This window comes from Salmo salar, chromosome 26 (assembly GCF_965601325.2).
Source record: "Salmo salar chromosome 26, fSalSal1, whole genome shotgun sequence".
In the NCBI taxonomy this organism is placed as follows: Eukaryota; Metazoa; Chordata; class Actinopteri; order Salmoniformes; family Salmonidae; genus Salmo; species Salmo salar.
In genome coordinates this window covers 32,259,624-32,285,013 of record NC_138316.1, presented here as the reverse complement: position 1 = coordinate 32,285,013, position 25,390 = coordinate 32,259,624, and the positions used below count along the sequence as shown (strand labels likewise).

The following is a 25,390-nucleotide window of genomic DNA, read 5'->3' as shown; positions in this document are numbered from 1 at the left end:
TACATCTCCATTATATCACTAACACCATACATCTCCATTATATAACTAACACTATACATCTCCATTATATCACCAACACTATACATCTCCATTATATCACCAACACTATACATCTCCATTATATCACTAACACTATACATCTACATTATATCACTAACACTATACATCTCTACTATATCACTAACACTATACATCTACATTATATCACTAACACTATACATCTCTACTATATCACTAACACTATACATCTCCATTATATCACTAACACTATACATCTCCACTATACATCTCCATTATATCACTAACAATATACATCTCCACTAAATCACCAACACTATACATCTCCATTATACATCTCCATTATACCACTAACACTATACATCTCCATTATATCACCAACACTATACATCTCGACTATACATCTCATTATATCACTAACACTATACATCTCTATTATATCACTAACACTATACATCTCCATTATATCACCAACAATATACATCTCCATTATATCACCAACAATATACATCTCCATTATATCACTAACACTATACATCTCCATTATATCACCAACACTATACATCTCCATTATATCACCAACACTATACATCTCCATTATACATCTCCATTATACCACTAACACTATACCTCTCTACTATATCACTAACACTATACCTCTCTACTATATCACTAACACTATACCTTTCCACTATACCACTAACACTATACATCTCCATTATATCACCAACACTATACATCTCCATTATATCACCAACACTATACATCTCCATTATATCACCAACACTATACATCTCCATTATATCACCAACACTATCCATCTCCATTATATCACCAACACTATACATCTCCATTATACATTTCCATTATATCACTAACACTATACATCTCCACTAAATCACCAACACTATACATCTCCATTATACATCTCCATTATACCACTAACACTAGACATCTCTACTATATCACTAACACTATACATCTCCATTATATCACCAACACTATTCATCTCCATTATATCACCAACACTGATTTTGGTCAGATGAGACCAAAATGGAGCTCTTTGGCATCAACTCAACTCGCCGTGTTTGGAGGAGGAGGAATGCTGCCTATGACCCCAAGAACACCATCCCCACCATCAAATACTTATTTCCCTCATTAAAATGCAAATCAATTTATAACATTTTTGACATGCGTTTTTCTGGATTTGTTTGTTGTTATTCTGTCTCTCACTGTTCAAATAAACCTACCATTAAAATTATAGACTGATCATTTCTTTGTCAGTGGGCAAACGTACAAAATCAGCAGGGGATCAAATACTTTTTTCCCTCACTGTATGGCTCTGGTCAAAAGTAGTGCACTGTAAAGAATAGGGTGCTATATCACTACATTACTATGGGCGGAATTCTGACTTGACATCTGACTTGATCTCATAACTCAAACATATTTGCATGTTGAGTCTCTCATTGACATCAATGAATGATTTACACCAGGTTCTGAGTTCTCAACCCTGAACATGGCCCTATGCCAACGCATCATTACTTCACTACATCAATATGTCAGTGTCCCAAATGGCACCCTATTCCCAATATAGTGCACTCATTTTGACTAGGGACCATAAGGTTCTGATCAAAAGTAGTCCACTATGAAGGGAATAGGGTGCCATTTGAGATGCAGCCTATGTCAGTCTCTCTGGCATGAAGGAGGACAGAGTTCAGACTGGATGAGACAGGGAGGGATGGGTGGATAGGATGGGCGTGAGGGTATGGGTGTGTCATGCCATGGAGGGGGGCAACAGCCACTTTAAGGAAGTGTCCCAAATGGCACCCTATTCCCTATATAGTGGCTCTGGTCAGAAGTAGTGCACTCTGTAGAGAATAGGGTGCCATTCGGGAGGCAGCATAAAGGTGTTTTAGGGCAAGAAGGTTTGGTGGAGACAGATAGATCCCCAACCCTCTGAATGTGTTTTAGAGCAGGTTTGGTGGAGACAGATAGATCCCCAATCCTCTGAATGTGTTTTAGAGCAGGTTTGGTGGAGACAGATAGATCCCCAACCCTCTGAATGTGTTTTAGAGCAGGTTTGGTGGAGACAGATAGATCCCCAACCCTCTGAATGTGTTTTAGAGGGGAGATCTAATCTATCTGGGTGTGACTGTCTCTTCGTCACTCAGTCAGCTCACAGGACCCAGCCTCCCAACTCAACTCTCTGATAGTCAGTCAAGTACATGCTTAGTACACGAAGCACATGTTGTGTCTGGCTCACCGTCCCCCCATTACTGGATGCCTCTGCAGTACCATGTCAGGAGGAGAGGACACTCCTAAATGTTCCCTATGTAGTGCACTATGGGCACTGGTCAAAAGTAGTGCACTAATGTCTGTAGGGAATAGGGTGTAATTTGGGATATAACATCTACAGGGCCTGTCTGTGTATTCCAGGGTGTACTGAAAAGAGAACAGCGGGGCAGACAGCATCATTTAGAATGACTAAAGACTTTCTGACTGATATAAATTTGGTAAGACCGATTTAAGTTTCCCTGCATCCACAAGGAGCACCGCATCTGGCTGAGCGTTTTCCTGTTTGCTTATGGCGGAATACAGCTCATTGAGTGCTGTCTTAGTGCCAGCCTCAGTCTGTGGTGGTATGTAGACAGCTACAAAAAATACAGATGAAAACTCTCTAGGTACATAGTGTGGTCTACAGCTTATCATGAGATACTCTACCTCATGCGAGCAAAACCCCGAGACTTCCTTAGATATCGTGCACCAGCTGTTATTTACAAAAATACATAGTCCGCCGCCCCTTGTCTTACCAGACGCCACTGTTCTATCCTGCCGATACAGCAACCAGCCAGCTGTATGTTGATAATGTCGTCGTTCAGCCACGACTCTGTGAAGCATGAGATATTACAGTTTTCAATGTCCCGTTGGTAGTTAATCTTCCGCGTAGGTCATTGATTTTATTTTCCAAAGATTGCACGTTTGCTAGCAGAATGGAAGGCAGTGGGGGTTTATTTGATCGCCTACAAATTTTCAGAAGGCAGCCTGCCCTCCGGCCCCTTTTTCTCTGCCTTCTCTTCACGCAAATGACGGGGATCTGGGCCTATTCCCGGAAAAGCAATATGTCATTCACGTCGGGCTCGTTAAAGGAAAAAAAGGATTCTGACAGTTCGGGGTGAGTAATCACAGTTTGGAAGTTATCTTCATAAGACGGCAGCAGCAACATTATGTACGAATAAGTTTAAATATAAGTTACCCCAGATGGATTCCCCAGAGAGTTAGTTCTACAAAGCTTTTTGGCCCTAGCTTAGCCCTATTTTCATGCCAATGCTGGATGAGTTCTCCTAGACTCAATGCACACAGCTCGCATTATAGTGTTGCTCAAAAAAGACAAGGACCCTCTATCCTGCTCGTCCTTCCGGCCCATAAGCTTGTTGGATTTCGACTACAAAATAATTACCAAATTGCTCACCAAAAGACTAAACACTCTTCTTCCCAAAATAATAAAAGCGGACCAAACTGGATTTATTAGAGACAGATACTCTTCAGATAACATTCGCCATCTTTTTGATATTATCGATCAAGTAAACGCACAGAACACCCCTGTCCTGCTGGCTTGACTGGATGCTGAGAAGGCGTTTCGACAGGATGGAGTGGAGCTTTCTGTTCTTAGTCTTAGAAAAGTTCAATATGGGCCCAAACTTTATTAAATGGATTAAGTCCCTATACTCTCATCCAAATGCCATGGTGATTACTAACGGACTGAACTCTGACAGATTTCCTTTGGGATGGGGCACAAGACAAGGGTGCTCACTGCCCCCCCCTGCTCTACTTGTTGGGGGCGGAGCCTCTGGCAGAGTTGATAAGGAGCAATCCAAGTATTATGGGTGTTTCTGCAGGCGGCCTGCAGCACAAGATTTCGCTTTACGCGAATGATGTCTTGCTCTACATATCCAACCCTGAGAAATCCCTCCCTCCCATTTTAGACACAATTGCTCAGTATGGCAAGTTTTCAGGATATAAGATAAACTTCAACAAATCCACTGTCTGCCCTCTCAATCGTACACTCACCAGCTCTATGAAGACACTATGCCCATTTCAATGGAAGACACAGGGGTTTCAATACCTTGGGATCTTCATAACACCAGATCTGAATAGCCTTTTCAAGGAAAATTATCTTCAGTCTAGTCGGAAGAATTAATTTAATCCGTATGAACATCCTCCCTAGACTAAACTATTTATTTCAGATGCTCCCATGCTATCTCCCAGTTTCCTTTTTCAAAACAACTAACCAAACCTTCACCAAATTTATATGGGGCAATAAAGAACCTAGGATCAAGTTCTCCACTCTATCGAAACCTGAATCTAAGGGTAGTCTTGCCCTTCCCTCCCTTCAATTGTACTACTGGTCTGCCCAAATTCACGACATGCTAACACGGATCGCAAACAGACAAGAGTCAACGTGGATTCAGATAGAAGCCCAATCCTGTGGTTCATTGCCCCTAAGCTCAATTATATTCATTAATAACTTTAGTGAAGTGGGCAACATAGCCAAAACCTTTGTGACCCTACTAGCGTGGAGGGACTGTAAGAAATACCTGGGCATTTCCTCCCAAATATGTTCTCAGTCGCCTATAGTAGGCAACCCAGACTTGTCAAAAGCCCTGAGTGATGCCACTACACTGAAATCCTTTCAAGAGCTCTGCAGTGAATTCAATGTGACAAGATCCCATTTTCTTTATCTTCAAATTAGATATGTCATCCACTCATTTACTTCCAAGAGGAGGTTTAGAGCTCAGCTGAATGAAGTTGAAACCCTTCTTACTACAGCACAATCCAAAATATCTTATATCTATAGACTCCTTTCTGAGAAAGGAGGCTCCTCCTTTACTCCTTTGAAAAGAATCTGGGAAAAGGACCTTGGTCTGACTATCAGTGATGAGTTATGGGGGGAGGTTTGCGACAGGGTATACTGCTCCTATACTAATGTAAAAATGAAAGAATCTAATTACACATTTTTGTACACATTTTATTACACTCCAATGAGACTCCACAGAATGAAAACAGACATTTCTCCTAACTGTAAAAGATGTACCTCTGAAAGTGGAACCTATGTACCTATGTATGAAACTATGTATTTTGGAGCTGTATAGAGATTGCCAGATTTTGGCAATCTATACATACTGCTGCACAGAAAATACTAGATGTACAATTTGATATGACCCCGTGTATCTATCTTCTTAATGCCCAGCAGAACTTTGTTCTTGATCCTGACAGAGAAAATTTGCTTATGACTATTACATACTTTGCTAAGAAATGTATTCTTCTATTGTGGGCCTCTAATTCTTCTCCTACATTTAAAATGTGGATTGACCAGATTGTTGACTTTCTCCCACTTGAAAAGCTCACTTATGACCCCAGCAAGAGACAGCCCAAGTTTGATAGACTCTGGTCTCCACTACTCAACTATATTTCAAATTGGACAGAGTGAATGGGGTGATTAGGGAAATGAGCAGATACATGTTGTGTATTGTGCTGTAAAATCTAAAAACTAATTATTTGCTCGTCATCTCAGCTAAGGCTGGAAATAGCTAATAAGAACCTTGATAGTGCTGCTGCAAGTTTATATATATATATAATAATTATTTTAAAAAAGAAATTATTAAAAAAGAAGAAAAAAAATACATATATAAATATATATATATATATATATATATATATATATATATATATATATATATATATATATATATATACACTGCTCAAAAAAATAAAGGCAACACTTAAACAACACAATGTAACTCCAAGTCAATCCCACTTCTGTGAAATCAAACTGTCCACTTAGGAAGCAACACTGATTGACAATACATTTCACATGCTGTTGTGCAAATGGAATAGGCAACAGGTGGAAATTATAGGCAATTAGCAAGACACCCCCAATAAAGGAGTGGTTCTGCACGTGGGGACCACAGACCACTTCTCAGTTCCTATGCTTCCTGGCTGATGTTTTGGTCACTTTTGAATGCTGGCGGTGCTTTCACTCTAGTGGTAGCATGAGACGGAGTCTACAACCCACACAAGTGGCTCAGGTAGTGCAGCTCATCCAGGATGGCACATCAATGCGAGCTGTGGCAAGAAGGTTTGCTGTGTCTGTCAGTGTAGTGTCCAGAGCATGGAGGCGCTACCAGGAGACAGGCCAGTACATCAGGAGACATGGAGGAGGCCATAGGAGGGCAACAACCCAGCAGCAGGACCACTACCTCCGCCTTTGTGCAAGGAGGAGCAGGAGAAGCACTGCCATAGCCCTGCAAAATGACCTCCAGCAGGCCACAAATGTGCATGTGTCTGCTCAAACGGTCAGAAACAGACTCCATGAGGGTGGTATGAGGGCCTGACGTCCACAGGTGGGGGTTGTGCTTACAGCCCAACACCGTGCAGGACGTTTGGATTTTGTCAGAGAACACCAAGATTGGCAAATTCGCCACTGGCGCCCTGTGCTCTTCACAGATGAAAGCAGGTTCACACTGAGCACGTGACAGATGTGACAGAGTCTGGAGACGCCGTGGAGAACGTTCTGCTGCCTGCAACATCCTCCAGCATGACCGGTTTGGCAGTGGGTCAGTCATGGTGTGGGGTGGCATTTCTTTGGGGTGCCGCACAGCCCTCCATGTGCTCGCCAGAGGTAGCCTGACTGCCATTAGGTACCGAGATGAGATCCTCAGACCCCTTGTGAGACCATATGCTGGTGCGGTTGGCCCTGGGTTCCTCCTAATGCAAGACAATGCTAGACCTCATGTGGCTGGAGTGTGTCAGCAGTTCCTGCAAGAGGAAGGCATTGATGCTATGGACTGGCCCACCCGTTCCCCAGACCTGAATCCAATTGAGCACATCTGGGACATCATGTCTCGCTCCATCCACCAACGCCACGTTGCACCACAGACTGTCCAGGAGTTGGCGGATGCTTTAGTCCAGGTCTGGGAGGAAATCCCTCAGGAGACCATCCGCCACCTCATCAGGAGCATGCCCAGGCGTTGTAGGGAGGTCATAAAGGCACATGGAGGCCACACACACTACTGAGCCTCATTTTGACTTGTTTTAAGGACATTACATCAAAGTTGGATCAGCCTGTAGTGTGGTGTTCCACTTTAATTTTGAGTGTGACTCCAAATCCAGACCTCCATGGGTTGATAAATTGGATTTCCATTGATTATTTTTGTGTGATTTTGTTGTCAGCACATTCAACTATGTAAAGAAAAAAGTATTTAATAAGATTATTTCTTTCATTCAGATCTAGGATGTGTTGTTTAAGTGTTCCCTTTATTTTTTTGAGCAGTATATATATATGTATTTCTTTTTTCTTTTTAATAATTATTCTTTCTTTTTTATATATATATATTTCTTTTATTTTTTGAATTTTTATTATTATTGTTAGTTTTTTAAATATTTTTTTAATTATTAGTTTATTTTTATTATTATTATTATATATTTTTAAGTGTGTCACATCTGTGAATGTGGAATGTGTTTTGTTGGTTGATTGAAAAACAAGAAAACGTAATAAAACTTTAAATTGAAAAAAAAGAGTTGCAAACAACGCAAAGAAACAAACAAAAAAATCACAAACGTCAGCCTTCTTCTCCGGCGCCATTTTACAGTGTGTGTGTGTACATATATGTGTGTAAATGTGACAGCTCATCACATTAGGTTAGATAAGAGTCATGCCGCCACAAACCAGTTCTCTAATCCTATCTCATTCTGATGGTGGATGGCTTGTAGAGACAGCTGTTGTATATAGTAAGCCATTATAGAAGCCATTACACAACGATCAAGATGTTATCCTCTCTCACGTCTCTGTCTCAGCCTTGCAGAAGTTGATGTTTATCTATTATTTAACATTATATGAAATGACGCATGTGTTATTTCTTATTCAATCATATGTAGAGCCTGAAATATGTGTTATTTCAAATTATATGATAGCACATTGATCTGTGTAATTGCCCTGGCTTTCAGTTTGCTAATTGCTTTGGGAACACTTTCACTGCCAGTCAGCCAGTAATGTGTTTTTGTGCTGAGATCTGCCTAAAATGGAAAAAACATTATTTTATCAATCTGCATGATCCATTATGTTCCGACATCATTAGGAATAGCTGTCTAATGCCTGAATGACAAGGTAGTTTATAGCCCCTAGACCCTAATGCAACATCCCTGTCACTCAATTCGCCTAATAAATCACCAGTCAAACGTCTAAAGCAAGGAGCTACAGCCAAACCAACTAAAGCCGTTCATTTCAGTCAGACATGTCTATGTCTTTGTCCTGAATGGCACCCTTCTCCCTTTACAGTGCACTACTTCTACAGTGCACTACAGTACTTTCTCAAATGTAGTACACTAAATAAGGAATATGGTGCCATTTGGATACAGACTCAGATGCCTCATTAACAGAGCCTTTCCTTCAGAGAGAGAGAGAGAGAGAGAGAGCACAGCTGGGGAGTTTTGTAAGCATTTGAGAAGCTCATCAGACTTTGTACGAAATCCTGTCTGGAGCATTTTGTAGCTTCAGCTTGGGGACCAAAATAAGTGAGCGTTGGGGTTAGATGACAGATGAATACTGCTCCCTGACAGAACGCGGGGGCTAGATGAGAGATGAATACTGCTCCCTGACAGAGAGTGGGGGTTAGATGACAGATGAATACTGCTCCCTGACAGAGAGTGGGGGTTAGATGACAGATGAATACTGCTCCCTGACAGAGAGTGGAGGCTGGATGACAGATGAATACTGCTCCCTGACAGAGAGTGGGGTTAGATGACAGATGAATACTGCTCCCTGACAGAGAGTGGGGGCTAGATGACAGATCAATACTGCTCCCTGACAGAGAGTGGGGGCTAGATGACAGATGAATACTGCTCCCTGACAGAGAGTGGGGGCTAGATGACAGATGAATACTGCTCCCTGACAGAGAGTGGGGGCTAGATGACAGAGCAATACTGCTCCCTGACAGAGAGTGGGGGCTAGATGACAGATGAATACTGCTCCCTGACAGAGAGTGGGGTTAGATGACAGATCAATACTGCTCCCTAACAGAACGCGGGGGCTAGATGAGAGATGAATACTGCTCCCTAACAGAGAGTGGGGTTAGATGACAGATGAATACTGCTCCCTAACAGAGAGTGGGGGCTAGATGACAGATGAATACTGCTCCCTGACAGAGAGTGGGGGCTAGATGACAGATGAAAACTGCTCCCTGACAGAGAGTGGGGGCTAGATGACAGATGAATACTGCTCCTTGACAGAGAGTGGGGGCTAGATGACAGATGAATACTGCTCCCTGACAGAGAGTGGGGGCTAGATGACAGATGAACACTGCTCCCTGACAGAGAGTGGGGTTAGATGACAGATGAATACTGCTCCCTGACAGAGAGTGGGGGCTAGATGACAGATGAATACTGCTCCCTGACAGAGAGTGGGGTTAGATGACAGATGAATACTGCTCCCTGACAGAGAGTGGGGGCTAGATGACAGATGAATACTGCTCCCTGACAGAGAGTGGGGTTAGATGACAGATGAATACTGCTCCCTGACAGAGAGTGGGGGCTAGATGACAGATGAATACTGCTCCCTGACAGAGAGTGGGGGTTAGATGACAGATGAATACTGCTCCCTGACAGAGAGTGGGGGTTAGATGACAGATGAATACTGCTCCCTGACAGAGAGTGGAGGCTGGATGACAGATGAATACTGCTCCCTGACAGAGAGTGGGGTTAGATGACAGATGAATACTGCTCCCTGACAGAGAGTGGGGGCTAGATGACAGATCAATACTGCTCCCTGACAGAGAGTGGGGGCTAGATGACAGATGAATACTGCTCCCTGACAGAGAGTGGGGGCTAGATGACAGATGAATACTGCTCCCTGACAGAGAGTGGGGGCTAGATGACAGAGCAATACTGCTCCCTGACAGAGAGTGGGGGCTAGATGACAGATGAATACTGCTCCCTGACAGAGAGTGGGGTTAGATGACAGATCAATACTGCTCCCTAACAGAACGCGGGGGCTAGATGAGAGATGAATACTGCTCCCTAACAGAGAGTGGGGTTAGATGACAGATGAATACTGCTCCCTAACAGAGAGTGGGGGCTAGATGACAGATGAATACTGCTCCCTGACAGAGAGTGGGGGCTAGATGACAGATGAAAACTGCTCCCTGACAGAGAGTGGGGGCTAGATGACAGATGAATACTGCTCCTTGACAGAGAGTGGGGGCTAGATGACAGATGAATACTGCTCCCTGACAGAGAGTGGGGGCTAGATGACAGATGAATACTGCTCCCTGACAGAGAGTGGGGTTAGATGACAGATGAATACTGCTCCCTGACAGAGAGTGGGGGCTAGATGACAGATGAATACTGCTCCCTGACAGAGAGTGGGGTTAGATGACAGATGAATACTGCTCCCTGACAGAGAGTGGGGGCTAGATGACAGATGAATACTGCTCCCTGACAGAGAGTGGGGTTAGATGACAGATGAATACTGCTCCCTGACAGAGAGTGGGGGCTAGATGACAGATGAATACTGCTCCCTGACAGAGAGTGGGGGCTAGATTACAGAGCGTGGGGGCTAAATGACAGATGGGTTGCTCTGATTCCGTATGCCCTGTGGCACATGCTGCTGAGAGAGTCAGAGTATAGGTGGGGTGTGTGTGTATGTCTGTGTGTGTGGTGCTGAGAGAGTGAGAAGCATAGGTGGGGTGTGTGTGTATGTCTGTGTGTGTGGTGCTGAGAGAGTGAGAAGCATAGGTGGGGTGTGTGTGTATGTCTGTGTGTGTGGTGCTGAGAGAGGGAGAAGCATAGGTGGGGTGTGTGTGTATGTCTGTGTGTGTGGTGTTGAGAGCGGGAGAAGCATAGGTGGGGGTGTGTGTGTATGTCTGTGTGTGTGGTGTTGAGAGAAGGAGAAGCATAGGTGGGTGTGTGTGTATGTCTGTGTGTGTTAGGTGTTGAGAGAAGGAGAAGCATAGGTGGGTGTGTGTGTATGTCTGTGTGTGTGGTGTTGAGAGAGGGAGAAGCATAGGTGGGGTGTGTGTTTATGTCTGTGTGTGTGGTGTTGAGAGAGGGAGAAGCATAGGTGGGTGTGTGTGTATGTCTGTGTGTGTGGTGCTGAGAGAGGGAGAAACATAGGTGGGTGTGTGTGTATGTCTGTGTGTGTGGTGCTGAGAGAGGGAGAAGCATAGGTGTGTGTGTATGTCTGTGTGGTGCTGAGAGAGTGAGAAGCATAGGTGGGGTGTGTGTGTATGTCTGTGTGTGTGGTGTTGAGAGAGGGAGAAGCATTTGTGGGGTGTGTGTGTATGTCTGTGTGTGTGGTGCTGAGAGAGGGAGAAGCATAGGTGTGTGTGTGATGTCTGTGTGTGTGGTGTTGAGAGAGGGAGAAGCATAGGTGGGTGTGTGTGTATGTCTGTGTGTGTGGTGCTGAGAGAGGGAGAAGCATAGGTGGGGAGTGGGGTGCAGATACATGCATTTACTATAGTTCAGTAGATGGTGGTAGGGATAGTTAAGGTGTCCTATGCTAAAATAAATAATGTCCTTCACACTGTATGGTCCTAATTACAACTGTTTCCATCCAGAGGATCTTCATCAGGTTAAACAAAATGAAGGACCACAACCATTTCTAACGAATCCTATTCTAAGTGAAAGATGGTAAGGATGGTAGGAGACTTATCTTTAGTTGGCCTAAAGGGTTTTTATAAAGAATGTTAGGGACGGTAGGAGTTCTATGTTTAGTAAAGAGTGTTAGGTAGGAGTTCTGTTTAGTAAAGGGTGTTAGGTAGAATGGTAGGAGTTCTGTTTAGTAAAGGGTGTTAGGTAGGCTGTTTAGTAAAGGGTGTTAGGTAGGACGATAGGAGTTCTGTTTAGTAAAGGGTGTTAAGTAGGACGATAGGAGTTCTGTTTAGTAAAGGGTGTTAGGTAGAATGGTAGGAGTTCTGTTTAGTAAAGGGTGTTAGGTAGGATGGTAGGAGTTCTGTTTAGTAAAGGGTGTTAAGTAGACGGTAGGAGTTCTGTTTAGTAAAGGGTGTTAGGTAGGCTGTTTAGTAAAGGGTGTTAGGTAGGCTGTTTAGTAAAGGGTGTTAGGTAGGCTGTTTAGTAAAGGGTGTTAGGATGGTAGGAGTTCTGTTTAGTAAAGGGTGTTAAGTAGGACGGTAGGAGTTCTGTTTAGTAAAGGGTGTTAGGTAGGATGGTAGGAGTTCTGTTTAGTAAAGGGTGTTAGGTAGGCTGTTTAGTTAAGGGTGTTAGGTAGGAGTTCTGTTTAGTAAATGGTGTTAGGAAGGATGGTAGGAGTTCCGTTTAGGAAAGGGTGTTAGGTAGAATGGTAGGAGTTCTGTTTAGTAAAGGGTGTTAGGTAGGCTGTTTAGTAAAGGGTGTTAGGTAGGCTATTTAGTAAAGGGTGTTAGGTAGGACGGTAGGAGTTCTGTTTAGTTAAGGGTGTTAGGTAGGCTGTTTAGTAAAGGGTGTTAGGTAGGCTGTTTAGTAAAGGGTGTTAGGATGGTAGGAGTTCTGTTTAGTAAAGGGTGTTAAGTAGGATGGTAGGAGTTCTGTTTAGTAAAGGGTGTTAGGTAGGATGGTAGGAGTTCTGTTTAGTAAAGGGTGTTAGGTAGGCTGTTTAGTAAAGGGTGTTAGGTAGGAGTTCTGTTTAGTAAAGGGTGTTAGGTAGGATGGTAGGAGTTCCGTTTAGGAAAGGGTGTTAGGTAGAATGGTAGGAGTTCTGTTTAGTAAAGGGTGTTAGGTAGGCTGTTTAGTAAAGGGTGTTAGGTAGGAGTTCTGTTTAGTAAAGGGTGTTAGGTAGGATGGTAGGAGTTCCGTTTAGGAAAGGGTGTTAGGTAGAATGGTAGGAGTTCTGTTTAGTAAAGGGTGTTAGGTAGGCTGTTTAGTAAAGGGTGTTAGGTAGGCTGTTTAGTAAAGGGTGTTAGGTAGTACGGTAGGAGTTCTGTTTAGTTAAGGGTGTTAGGTAGGCTGTTTAGTAAAGGGTATTAGGTAGAATGGTAGGAGTTCTATGTTTAGTAAAGGGTGTTAGGTAGGCTCTTTAGTAAAGGGTGTTAGGTAGAATGGTAGGAGTTCTATGTTTAGTAAAGGGTGTTAGGTAGGCTCTTTAGTAAAGGGTGTTAGGTAGAATGGTAGGAGTTCTATGTTTAGTAAAGGGTGTTAGGTAGGAGTTCTGTTTAGTAAAGGGTGTTAGGTAGGATGGTAGGAGTTCTATGTTTAGTAAAGGGTGTTAGGTAGAATGGTAGAAGTTCTATGTTTAGTAAAGGGTGTTAGGTAGGCTGTTTAGTAAAGGGTGTTAGGTAGACCGATAGGAGTTCTGTTTAGTAAAGGGTGTTAAGTAGGAGTTCTGTTTAGTAAAGGGTGTTAGGTAGAATGGTAGGGGTTCTGTTTAGTAAAGGGTGTTAAGTAGGACGGTAGGAGTTCTGTTTAGTAAAGGGTGTTAGGTAGGCTGTTTAGTAAAGGGTGTTAGGTAGGAGTTCTGTTTAGTAAAGGGTGTTAGGTAGGATGGTAGGAGTTCTGTTTAGTAAAGGGTGTTAGGTAGGCTGTTTAGTAAAGGGTGTTAGGTAGGCTGTTTAGTAAAGGGTGTTTGGATGGTAGGAATTCTGTTTAGTAAAGGGTGTTAAGTAGGACAGTAGGAGTTCTGTTTAGTAAAGGGTGTTAGGTAGGATGGTAGGAGTTCTGTTCAGTAAAGGGTGTTAGGTAGGCTGTTTAGTTAAGGGTGTTAGGTAGGAGTTCTGTTTAGTAAATGGTGTTAGGTAGGATGGTAGGAGTTCCGTTTAGGAAAGGGTGTTAGGTAGAATGGTAGGAGTTCTGTTTAGTAAAGGGTGTTAGGTAGGCTGTTTAGTGAAGGGTGTTAGGTAGGCTGTTTAGTAAAGGGTGTTAGGTAGGACGGTAGGAGTTCTGTTTGGGTGTTAGGTAGGCTGTTTAGTAAAGGGTGTTAGGTAGGCTGTTTAGTAAAGGGTGTTAGGATGGTAGGAGTTCTGTTTAGTAAAGGGTGTTAAGTAGGATGGTAGGAGTTCTGTTTAGTAAAGGGTGTTAGGTAGGATGGTAGGAGTTCTGTTTAGTAAAGGGTGTTAGGTAGGCTGTTTAGTAAAGGGTGTTAGGTAGGAGTTCTGTTTAGTAAAGGGTGTTAGGTAGGATGGTAGGAGTTCCGTTTAGGAAAGGGTGTTAGGTAGAATGGTAGGAGTTCTGTTTAGTAAAGGGTGTTAGGTAGGCTGTTTAGTAAAGGGTGTTAGGTAGGAGTTCTGTTTAGTAAAGGGTGTTAGGTAGGATGGTAGGAGTTCCGTTTAGGAAAGGGTGTTAGGTAGATTGTTTAGTAAAGGGTGTTAGGTAGGCTGTTTAGTAAAGGGTGTTAGGTAGGACGGTAGAAGTTCTGTTTAGTTAAGGATGTTAGGTAGGCTGTTTAGTAAAGAGTGTTAGGTAGGCTCTTTAGTAAAGGGTGTTAGGTAGAATGGTAGGAGTTCTATGTTTAGTAAAGGGTGTTAGGTAGGAGTTCTGTTTAGTAAAGGGTGTTAGGTAGGATGGTAGGAGTTCTATGTTTAGTAAAGGGTGTTAGGTAGGATGGTAGGAGTTCTATGTTTAGTAAAGGGTGTTAGGTAGGATGGTAGGAGTTCTATGTTTAGTAAAGGGTGTTAGGTAGGATGGTAGGAGTTCTATGTTTAGTAAAGGGTGTTAGGTAGGCTGTTTAGTAAAGGGTGTTAGGTAGGAGTTCTATGTTTAGTAAAGGGTGTTAGGTAGGCTGTTTAGTAAAGGGTGTTAGGATGGTGGGAGTTCTAATTTTTAATGAAGAGTGTTAGGTAGGATGTAGGAGTTCTGTGCTTAGTAAAGAGGGTTAGGTAGGACAGGTCATCATTGTAATTAAGAATATGTTCTTAATTGACTTACCTGTATTAATGAAGATTAAATAAATATTAAAAAATAAAGGAGGGCAGGAGTCCTATGTTTAGTAAAGAGGGGTTAGGATGGTAGAGGGTAGGAGTCCTATGTTTAGTAAAGGGGGGTTAGGATGGTAGGAGGTAGGAGTCCTATGTTTAGTAAAGGGGGGTTAGGATGGTAGGAGGTAGGAGTCCTATGTTTAGTAAAGGGGGGTTAGGATGGTAGGAGGTAGGAGTCCTATGTTTAGTAAAGGGGGGTTAGGATGGTAGGAGGTAGGAGTCCTATACTACACACCTTGCAAAAGGACACAGCCCCTTCCTCCTTGAAAGAGAGCAGGGTAGAATGGGGAAACACAAGACCACAGAAGACAAAACTCAAGGCATGTAGAACATTAGAAACAGGAGAGAGACAGCATGCACATAACATAAAACTGTTGCTATATTCTCAGGATTAGACAGACACAGACACAGGCAGAGAGACAGACAGAGAGAGAGAGAGACAGACAGACCAGGCAGAGAGACAGACAGGCAGATATACTTAGAGGGAGAGGCAGACAGACAGTTAGACAGACAGATAAACTTAGAGGGAGAGACGGAGAGGCAGAGAGTCAGACAGACAGATAAACTTAGAGGGAGAGACAGAGAGGCAGACAGACAGATACACTTACAGGGAGAGACAGAGAGGCAGAGAGTCAGACAGACAGAGAGACAGAGAGGCAGAGAGTCAGTCAGACAAACAGACAGACAGACAGACAGACAGACAGACAGACAGACAGACAGACAGACAGACAGATAAACTTAGAGGCAGAGAGTCAGACAGATAAAGTTAGAGGGACAGACAGACAGACAGACAGACAGACAGACAGACAGACAGACAGACAGACAGACAGACAGACAGACAGACAGACAGACAGACAGACAGACAGACAGACAGACAGACAGACTTAGAGGGAGGGAGAGGCAGACAGACAGACAGTTAGACAGACAGATAAACTTAGAAGGAGAGACAGAGAGGCAGACAGACAGATAAACTTAGAGGGAGAGACAGAGGCAGACAGTCAGACAGACAGAGAGTCAGAGAGTCAGACAGACAGATAAACTTAGAGGTAGAGAGTCAGACAGATACACTTAGAGGGAGAGACAGAGAGGCAGACAGACAGATACACTTACAGGGAGAGACAGAGAGGCAGAGAGTCAGACAGACAGAGAGACAGAGAGGCAGAGAGTCAGACAGACAGACAGATAAACTTAGAGGCAGAGAGTCAGACAGATAAACTTAGAGGGACAGACAGACAGACAGACAGACAGACAGACAGACAGACAGACAGACAGACAGACAGACAGACAGACAGACAGACAGACAGACAGACGGTTAGAGGGAGAGGCAGACAGAGAGACTGATGAACTTAGAGGGAGACATGCAGATATACTTACAGGGAGAGGCAGAGAGACAGACAGACAGATAGACTTAGAGGAAGAGGCAGACAGAGAGACAGACAGACAGATAGACTTTGAGACAGGTAGAAAGACAGATAGATACTTAGAGAAACAGACAGATTTAGAGACAGACAGATAGACTTAGAGGGGGAAAGACAGTTAGACTTAGAGGCAGAGAGACAGACAGACAGATAGACTTAGCGGGGGGGGGGGGGGGGGGGGTCAGACAGAGAGGCAGAGAGACAGACATATAGAATTAGAGACAGACTATTAGAGAGACAGACAGACATACTTAGAGGGGACAGACAGAGGCAGATAGACAGACATATGGACTTAGATACAGACAGACTTAGAGGGGGATAGACAGACATACTTAGAGGGGGACAGACAGATAGACTTACAGGGAGAGGCAGATAGACAGACAGATAGACTTAGAGAGAAGGCAGACAGACAGATAGACTTCGAGACTTCGAGACAGGTAGAAAGACAGACAGATAGACTTAGAGAGAAAGACAGATTAAGAGACAGACAGACAGACAGACAGACAGACAGACAGACAGACAGACAGACAGACAGACAGACAGACAGACAGACAGACAGACAGACAGACAGACAGACAGACAGACAGACGCTTAGAAGGGGGTCAGACAGAGAGGCAGAGAGACAGACATATAGACTTAGAGACCGACAAATAGAGAGACAGAGAGAGAGACAGACATACTTAGAGGGGACAGACAGAGGCAGATAGACAGACAGATGGAACTTAGATACAGACAGACAGACAGACAGACAGACAGACAGACAGACAGACAGACAGACAGACAGACAGACAGACAGACAGACAGACAGACAGACAGACAGACAGACAGACAGACAGACAGACAGACAGACAGACAGATAGACTTAGAGCAGGGGGACAGAGACTTACAGACTTAGAGCAGGGGGACAGAGACTTACAGACAGAGAATTAGAGGGTGGGGGCAGACAGAGAGGCAGAGAGACAGACATAGACTTAGAGACAGACAGATAGAGAGGCAGAGAGACAGACATTTAGACTTAGAGACAGACAGATAGAGAGAGAGAGACATACAGACATACTTAGAGGGGACAGACAGAGAGGCAGAGATATGGATTTAGAGACAGACAGACTTAGAGGGGGACAGACATACAGACTTAGAGGGAGAACCAGACAGAGAGACAAAAAGAGAGACAGACAGAGAGACAGACAGACAGACAGACTTAGAGGGGTCTGACAGACAGACATAGAGGGGGAGACAGAGAGAAAGACAGAGAGACAGACAGAGAGACAGACAGACTTAGAGGGCGAGACAGAGAGACAGACAGAGATAGACAGACAGAGAGACAGATAGACAGAAAGACTTAGAGGGGGACATGCTAGAATATCTGAAACCCAAGACACAGACTAAGGGCTTTTCCCTATACATTTATCAAACATTTATAAAACAACATTTATAAAAGAAACAAACTAGAACGTACAAGACCAGACAGGATGGAGGGAGAAGAGTTAGAAGAGTGGAGAAATAGAACAGGGTGGGGGAATAAAAACCAGTCTTCAGAGGGATAGTGACAGATCTATGGGGAAGGTGAGGATTGTCTGATGGGGTAGGACTAGGATTAGGGCCATGGAGGGTATGGGAACATGGGGATATGATGGGGGAAGAAGAGATCCAGACCTGCTTGCCTCCCATGGTCTTGGGGTTGGGGTAAAGGGTAAGGGGTATGTATAAAGGTAAGGGGTTGCTACAGTACAGACCTGTTTGCCTCCCATGGACTCAAACATCTTCTCCAGCTGAACTCTGAGCTGCTGGATGTTGTTGATGAGGATGCAGGGCTGTCACAGAGACACAGTCATATTATTATACATATAGAATTGAATAGTACTATTCAGAACCAGACTGGCCATAGGGAAGTTTAGGCAAATGCTAGATGGGCTGGTCCATCTTTTTTTGTGTGCAGAATGATCATTATGTGAATCCAGAGAACACTTACCACTTTCTCCTGGTTCAGATACAAGCCAAAATCCTTGGTTATGATTGCAGCATATTGCAACAGAACTTTGTTGATGGTCTAGAAAAAATACAAGAAAAGGAATGAACAATATTGAGTTGTTACAAAATCAAAACACTCTTAGAAATAGTATTGGACACACACACGGTCAAACAGACACACACACACACACAGCTAGGGACATTAGGTTGGGGGTTAGTGCCTGACCTTAGCAAAGCGGCACATGAAGTGAGCCAGGGCCTGTGGGTTGGGGCACTCCAGCTTCTTAATGATCTCAAAACTCTGGTTGAGCTGAGTGAACACATCCACCACCGAACAGGAGAACAGGACATGTTCCGATGTTGGCTGGAACTACAGAAAGAGAAAGAGAGCGAGACAGAGAGAGACAGAGAAAGAGACAGAGAAGGAGGGAGAGAGCGAGCAAGAAAGAGAAGGGGGAGAAAGAAAGGAGAGAAATAGATTGGCCGAGAGAGAAAAAGAGGAGAGCGAGAGAGATAGGGAGAGAGAGAGAGAGAGAGAGAGAGAGAGAGAGAGAGAGGGAAAGAGAGAAAAGAGAGAGAGCTTTAGTACTTCAGAATGGTGCAGTATTTCATTGGGGTGAGCAGAGCAGCAGAGTGCTGTATGTCAACACTGCTGTTATTCATTCATCCCTCACTGTGAAGAGACAGAGGACTACCAGACAGTGAACGAGTGAGAGCGAGCGAGTGAGAAAAGATTAGAGTGTGTGAGCACTCACGCCAAGCTTCTTGTCGCTCCCCAGAGCTCCGTGTAGGAAGTCCATGGCAACATCCTCATTCTCAGACAGCCACTGAATGACAAACGGCTCGAACCACCTGGAGGACACATTCACACACACACACACACACACACACACACACACACCACACACACACACACACACACACACACACACACACACACACACACACACACCACACACACACACACACACACACACACACACACACACACACACACAGTGAGTATACTGTACATAGTATTCAAAGTGTGTGTGTCAAAAGTGTATTCCCTGCTGTGCTCCTCGATTAAGGGCATCTGCCACAAGAGAAAGGGATCATACATAAGGTGGGTGGTGTGTGTGTGTCCTTAACTCCTGAAGGTGCTTTGTGTTTAAATGACAGCAGCAGGTGGGTGGGACTGTGAGCTGTCATTCACAACTCACTCTGTAATGGATTGGATGCTGTTTGACCAGCAGTGACAGGGAGGTGTTTCTCTGTGAGGGCACTAGCAAGGTTGTCTGAGAGAGCAGTATTCCATATCTTTAAGGATTTAATACAATCACCTGTCTTTTACCTGACCCTCAAGACATTCTCTCCGTATATTACAGTACTTCCAGAGAATACTCAGTTGTACATGTATGGTGTGTTTGTCTGGGTATATTACAGTACTTCCAGAGAATACTCAGTTGTACATGTATGGTGTGTTTGTCAGGGTATATTACAGTACTTCCAGAGAATACTCAGTTGTACATGTAGGGTGTGTTTGTCTGGGTATATTACAGTACTTCCAGAGAATACTCAGTTGTACATGTAGGGTGTGTTTGTGTAGGTTGATTGATTGACTGTATTTATCTGCTGATTAAAATAATATGTCTGCTCCTGTTGGAGACAACATAACATAATCAAGGATAGAACACTGTGCTGTAGTATTTACAGAGAACACTCAGCTGGTGTAATGTGTGTATTTATTTGGAAAGTGAAGCTGAAACATATTAGTTGGCTTTAAACTCCAGCATTTTAAATGTGAGATCAAATGTTTAATATGAGGCAACAGTTCAGAATGTCACCTTTTATTTGAGGGTATTTTCATACACATCTGTTTTACTGTTTAGAAATGAAAGCACTTTATGTATCTAGTCCCCCCATTTGAAGGTGTCATAAGTATTCGGCAATTTCACTTATAGTGTATTACATTTAGTCAAAAGTGTAGTATTTGGTCCCATATTCCTGGCACGTGACTCTACAAACTTTTTGGATGCATTTGCAGTTTGTTTCAGTTGTGTTTCGGATTATGTTGTGCCCAATACAAATGGTAAGTAATGTATTGCATCATTTTGGAGTCACTTTTATTGTAAATTGTTAGGTTTTATTGTTATATTTTATTGTAATTTTGTTATGTGTCGGACCCCAGTAAGACTAGCTGTCGCCACTGGCATCGGCTAATGGGGATCCTAATAAAATACATTTGGTTCCAGGTAGAGCCCTTTTGGGTTCCATGTAGAAAAGGGTTCTACCTGGAGATAGCCGAAGAACCCTTTTAAAAACTTTTTTTTAAAGAATGTACCATGATTACGGATAATTATGAAGGAATTGTGAATCATGATGAGTGAAAAAGTTAGAGGCATAAATATCATACCTCCTGAAAAATGCTTACTTCCCCTGTTATTGGTAATGGTGAGAGGTAGCATGTTTTGGGGGCATAATCTTTGTGCATCCGTGTGTGTGTCAGTCTGTGTGTGTGTCCCTGTGTGTGTGTGTGTGTGTGTGGTGTGTGTGTGTGTGTGTGTGTGTGTGTGTGTGTGTGTGTGTGTGTGTGTGTGTGTGTGTGTGTGTGTGTGTGTGTGTGTGTGTGTGCAGTACACTACTTACAGAGAATACTCAGGGGGGGTGTCCTTGAAGGCAGCCAGTTCGCGGACGTACTCATTGTGGAACCACTTAACTTTAAAGTGAAGGTTCATGTACTCTGTGCTCTTGCATAGACGGTGCTTATCGTGCTCTGTCAGGGGAAATGAAAAGGCAGAATGTTAACATGCATGTCTGGACTGAGATATGACATGGTGAACTTGCCACAGGAGTAAAAGGCTCAATGCTGAATCAATCAATCAAGCTAATAGGGGAGAGACCCAATCCAGACCCCCCGGAAGTGGACAGCGATGGAATCAGAATTCTGAAGTTCAGCACCACAGGAGAATGGACAGCGACTGTTGGGTGCAGGCAGTCACTCTACTCTAGTGATACATCCTGATTCTCCAACCTTCTTTCAAAGTGTGCACTTCTACACTCCCTGCCATGGATGGTGGAGACTCCCTCCAGCCAATGTTTACAGCAATCCTTTGAAATCCATGACAGGGAGTGTGCAAGTGCACATTTTCGTAGAAGAGAGGAGAATCAGAACAAGGACTAGGTGAATCCTGAAATATATCCAGGTAGCCAGGAAGTGAGAAGCATGGAAGGGTTTACATTCTTTGATTTACATTCTGCAACAAGTCCTGCTAGACCTATAACATGGCTGACCTAGTCTCACGTTGTCATACCGCTAAAGTCCCGCGTGCGCCTGCTTCGCGACAAGGCTATGGCTGACCTGATTTTGACAGAGACAGGTAATCTAAGACTAGACCAGGAATCCTGTAAACACAGACACTGGTAGTGACATGACCTTGGTGGACACACACACACAGGGTCTAATGAGAGCTGACTTGGTACATAATGAAAGTTCAGTCTGATGACATGGTAGGCTCTATCACAGTAGAGTAGGACATATTAACTATCACAGAACTTGGGGGTAGAGAGGAGAGAGAAGGGAGGTAAGGGAGAGAGGGGAGGGGGTAATGAGAGAGATCCACTGATGATGCAATCGTCATCACACTGCACAATGCCCTGTCCCATCTGGACAAGAGGAATACCTACATAAGAATGTTGTTCATTGACTATAGCTCAGCCTTCAACACCATAGTACCCTCCAAGCTCATCATTACGCTAGGGGCCCTGGGTCTGAACCCCGCCCTGTGCAACTGGGTCCTGGACTTCCTGACGGGCCGCCCTCAGGTGATTAAGGTAGGAAATAACAGCTCCACTTTGCTGATCCTCAACATAGGGGCCCCACAAGGGTGAGTTCTCAGCCCCCTCCTGTACTCCCTGTTCACCCATGACTGCATGGCCATGCAAGCCTCCAACTAAATCATCAAGTTTGCATTCGACATAACAGTAGTAGAACTGATTACCAACATTGATGAGGCAGCCTACAGGGAGGAAGTGAGGGCCCTGGTGGAGTGGTGCCAGGAAAATAACCTCTCCCTCAATATCAACAAAACAAAGGAGATGATCGTGGACTTCAGGAAACAGCAGAGGGAGCACGCCCCTATCCACATCAACGGGACAGCAGTGGAGTAGGTGGAAAGCTTCAAGTTCCTCTGTGTACACATCACTGACAATCTGAAATGGTCCACCCACACAGACAGTGTGGTGAAGAAGGCGCAACAGCACCTTTTTAACCTCCGGAGGCTCAAGAAATTTGGCTTGGCCCCTAAGACCCTCACAAACTTTTACAGATGCACAATTGAGGGCATCCTGTCGGGCTGTATCACCGCCTGGTATGGCAACTGCACCACCCGCAACCGCAGGGCTCTTCAGAGGGTGGTACAGTCTGCCCACAGCATCACCGGGGGCACACTGCCTGCCCTCCAGGACACCTACAGCACCTGATGTCACAGGAAGGCCAAAAATATCATCAAGGACATCAACCACCCGATCCACGGCCTGTTCACCCCTCTGTCATCCAGAAAATGAGGACAGTACAGGTGCATCAAAACTGGGACTGAGAGACTGAAAAACAGCTTCTTTCTCAAGGCCATCAGACTGTTAAACAGCCATTACTAGCCCGCTACCACCCGGTTACTCAACCTTGCACCTTAGAGGCTGCTGCCCTATATATATAGACACAGAATCACTGGCCACTTTAATAATGGAACACTAGTCACTTTAATAATGTTTACATACTGCTTAACTCATATCATATGTACATACTGTATTCTATTCTGCTGTATTTTAGTCAATGCCACTACGACATTGCTCGTCTTAATATTTATGTATGTCTTAATTCCATTTTTTTACTTTTAGATGTGTGTATTGTTGTGAATTGTTAGATACTACTGCACTGCTGGGAACACAAACATTTCACTACACCCGCAATAACATCTGCTAAATATGTGTATGTGACCAATACAATTTGATTTGATTTGAGTAGGGATAGAGGCAGGGGATAGAGAGAAGGGTAAGAGAAACAGAGAGAAAGGAGGGGGGAGTAGGGGGAGGCAGGGGGTAGGAGAGACAGAGAGAGAGGAAGGACAGAGAGGTGGGGGGTGCAGGGGATAGAGAGAGAGAGAGAGAGAGGAAGGACAGAGAGGTGGGGGTGCAGGGAATAGAGAGACAGAGAGAGAGAGAGGAAAGCCAGAGAGGTGGGGGGGTGCAGGGGATGGGAGAGACAGAGAGAGAGAGGAAGGACAGAGAGGTGGGAGGGAGGTGAGGGATAGGAGAGACAGAGAGAGAGAGGAAGGACAGAGAGGTGGGGGGTGCAGGGGATAGGAGAGACAGAGAGAGAGAGGAAGGACAGAGAGGTGGGAGGGAGGTGAGGGATAGGAGAGACAGAGAGAGAGAGGAAGGACAGAGAGGTGGGGGGAGGTGAGGGATAGGAGAGGCAGAGAGAGCGAGGAAGATACAGAGAGCTGGGGGATGCAGAGGATAGAGAGACAGAGAGGGAGAGGAAGGACAGAGAGGTGGGAGATACAGGGGATAGGAGAGAAGGTTAGGAGAGACAGAGAGAGAGAGTAGAAAGTGGGATAGAGGGGGAGGAAGGGGACAGAAAGAAGAGAGAGAGAGAGAGAGAGAGAGAGAGAGAGAGAGGGGGAGGGGTAAAAAAGACAGAGAAGGTTAAGAGAGTGAAAAAGAGAGGTTTAGAGGGGTATAAACAGATTCGCCAGACAGAATAACAGCAAAAGTGAGAAAATAATTCCAGTGAAGATACAAAGACTGTCTGTACTAAACACAAAGCCTCTTCACAACACTCACACACACTTCAAAGGCACCTTTAAATGTGTGTGTGTGTGAGATAGTGTGTGGGAGTGCGTGAGTGTGTGCACGTGTGTTTTAAAGCCATACATTGAGCAACCCTCCTGCTGCAACACATTAAAACACCTCAGATAAGCACCTGTGTGCCTCCATAAGAAATAACAAAATGTCTTGAAAAAGGTATTAAACAAATCAAAAGGTATTATTTCAATACCAAATCATCTTTTGTAGTTGTCTCATAGCAAAGTCCTTGTCATTATATTTGCATATTTATGATAGATTCCCATAAGCAATATTATTGTGGGAGATTCGTTTTAACAAGGCAAAGCAAGCAATCAAAGGAAAGTGCTTCCTGAATGTTTGGGTAGCTGAAATGTTTTATCACAATGCTAAATGCTGTGAGTGAGTGAGTGAGTGAGTGAGTGAGTGAGTGAGTGAGTGAGTGAGTGAGTGAGTGAGTGAGTGAGTGAGTGAGTGAGTGAGTGAGTGAGTGAGTGAGTGAGTGAGTGAGTGAGTGAGTGAGTGAACGAGTGAGTGAGTGAGTATGAGAGTGAGAGAGAGAGAGAGAGTTGTAGCTCTCTCAAAGTGTGAAGTCAGAATAGCTCCAGTCACAGAGGTTTATCTGCTGTGACGCTGCCACTTCAATAACTCAACACATTTCTCCAACACTTCGTTTCAACTAACTACAGTACATACACTGAGTGTACAAAACATTAGGAACACCTTCCTAATATTGAGTTGCACCCGCTTTTGCCCTCAGAACAGCCTCAATTCATAGGGGCATGGACTCTACAAGGTGTCAAAAGCGTTCCACAGTGATGCTGGCCCATGTTGACTACAATGGTTCCCACAGTTGTGTCTGTGGGAACGTGAAAAACCCAGCAGCGTTGCAGTTCTTGACACACTCAAACCTGTGCGCCGGGCACCTACTACCATACCCAGTTCAAAGGTACTTAAATCTTTTGTCTCGCCCATTCACCCTCTGAATGGCACACATACACAATCCATGTCTCAATTGTCATTCTTTAACTTGTCTCCTCCTTTCATCTATACTGACTGAAGTGGATTTAACAAGTGACATCAATAAGGGATCATAGCTTTCACCTGGATTCACCTGGTCAGTTTATGTCATGGAAAGAGCAGGTGTCCATAATGTTGTGTACACTCGGTGTATACTTTGTGTGTGCCTGTGTGTGTGTATGTGTG

At 44.1% G+C, this 25,390-nt stretch overlaps 1 protein-coding gene across 1 annotated transcript in view; it reads right to left on the bottom strand.

The window, feature by feature from the left end:
• The window catches only part of LOC106593220 (protein unc-13 homolog C), a 171,348-nt gene that overhangs the window by 50,632 nt on the left and 95,326 nt on the right, over positions 1–25,390 (bottom strand). Inside the window, exons 19-23 of the mRNA XM_045708288.2 lie at positions 20,990–21,116; positions 19,117–19,213; positions 18,588–18,731; positions 18,363–18,440; positions 18,127–18,204 (exon numbers count right to left, since the gene is read on the bottom strand). Coding sequence (XP_045564244.1) covers positions 18,127–18,204; positions 18,363–18,440; positions 18,588–18,731; positions 19,117–19,213; positions 20,990–21,116 — 524 coding nt within the window. The remainder of the gene's footprint in view (positions 1–18,126; positions 18,205–18,362; positions 18,441–18,587; positions 18,732–19,116; positions 19,214–20,989; positions 21,117–25,390) is intronic.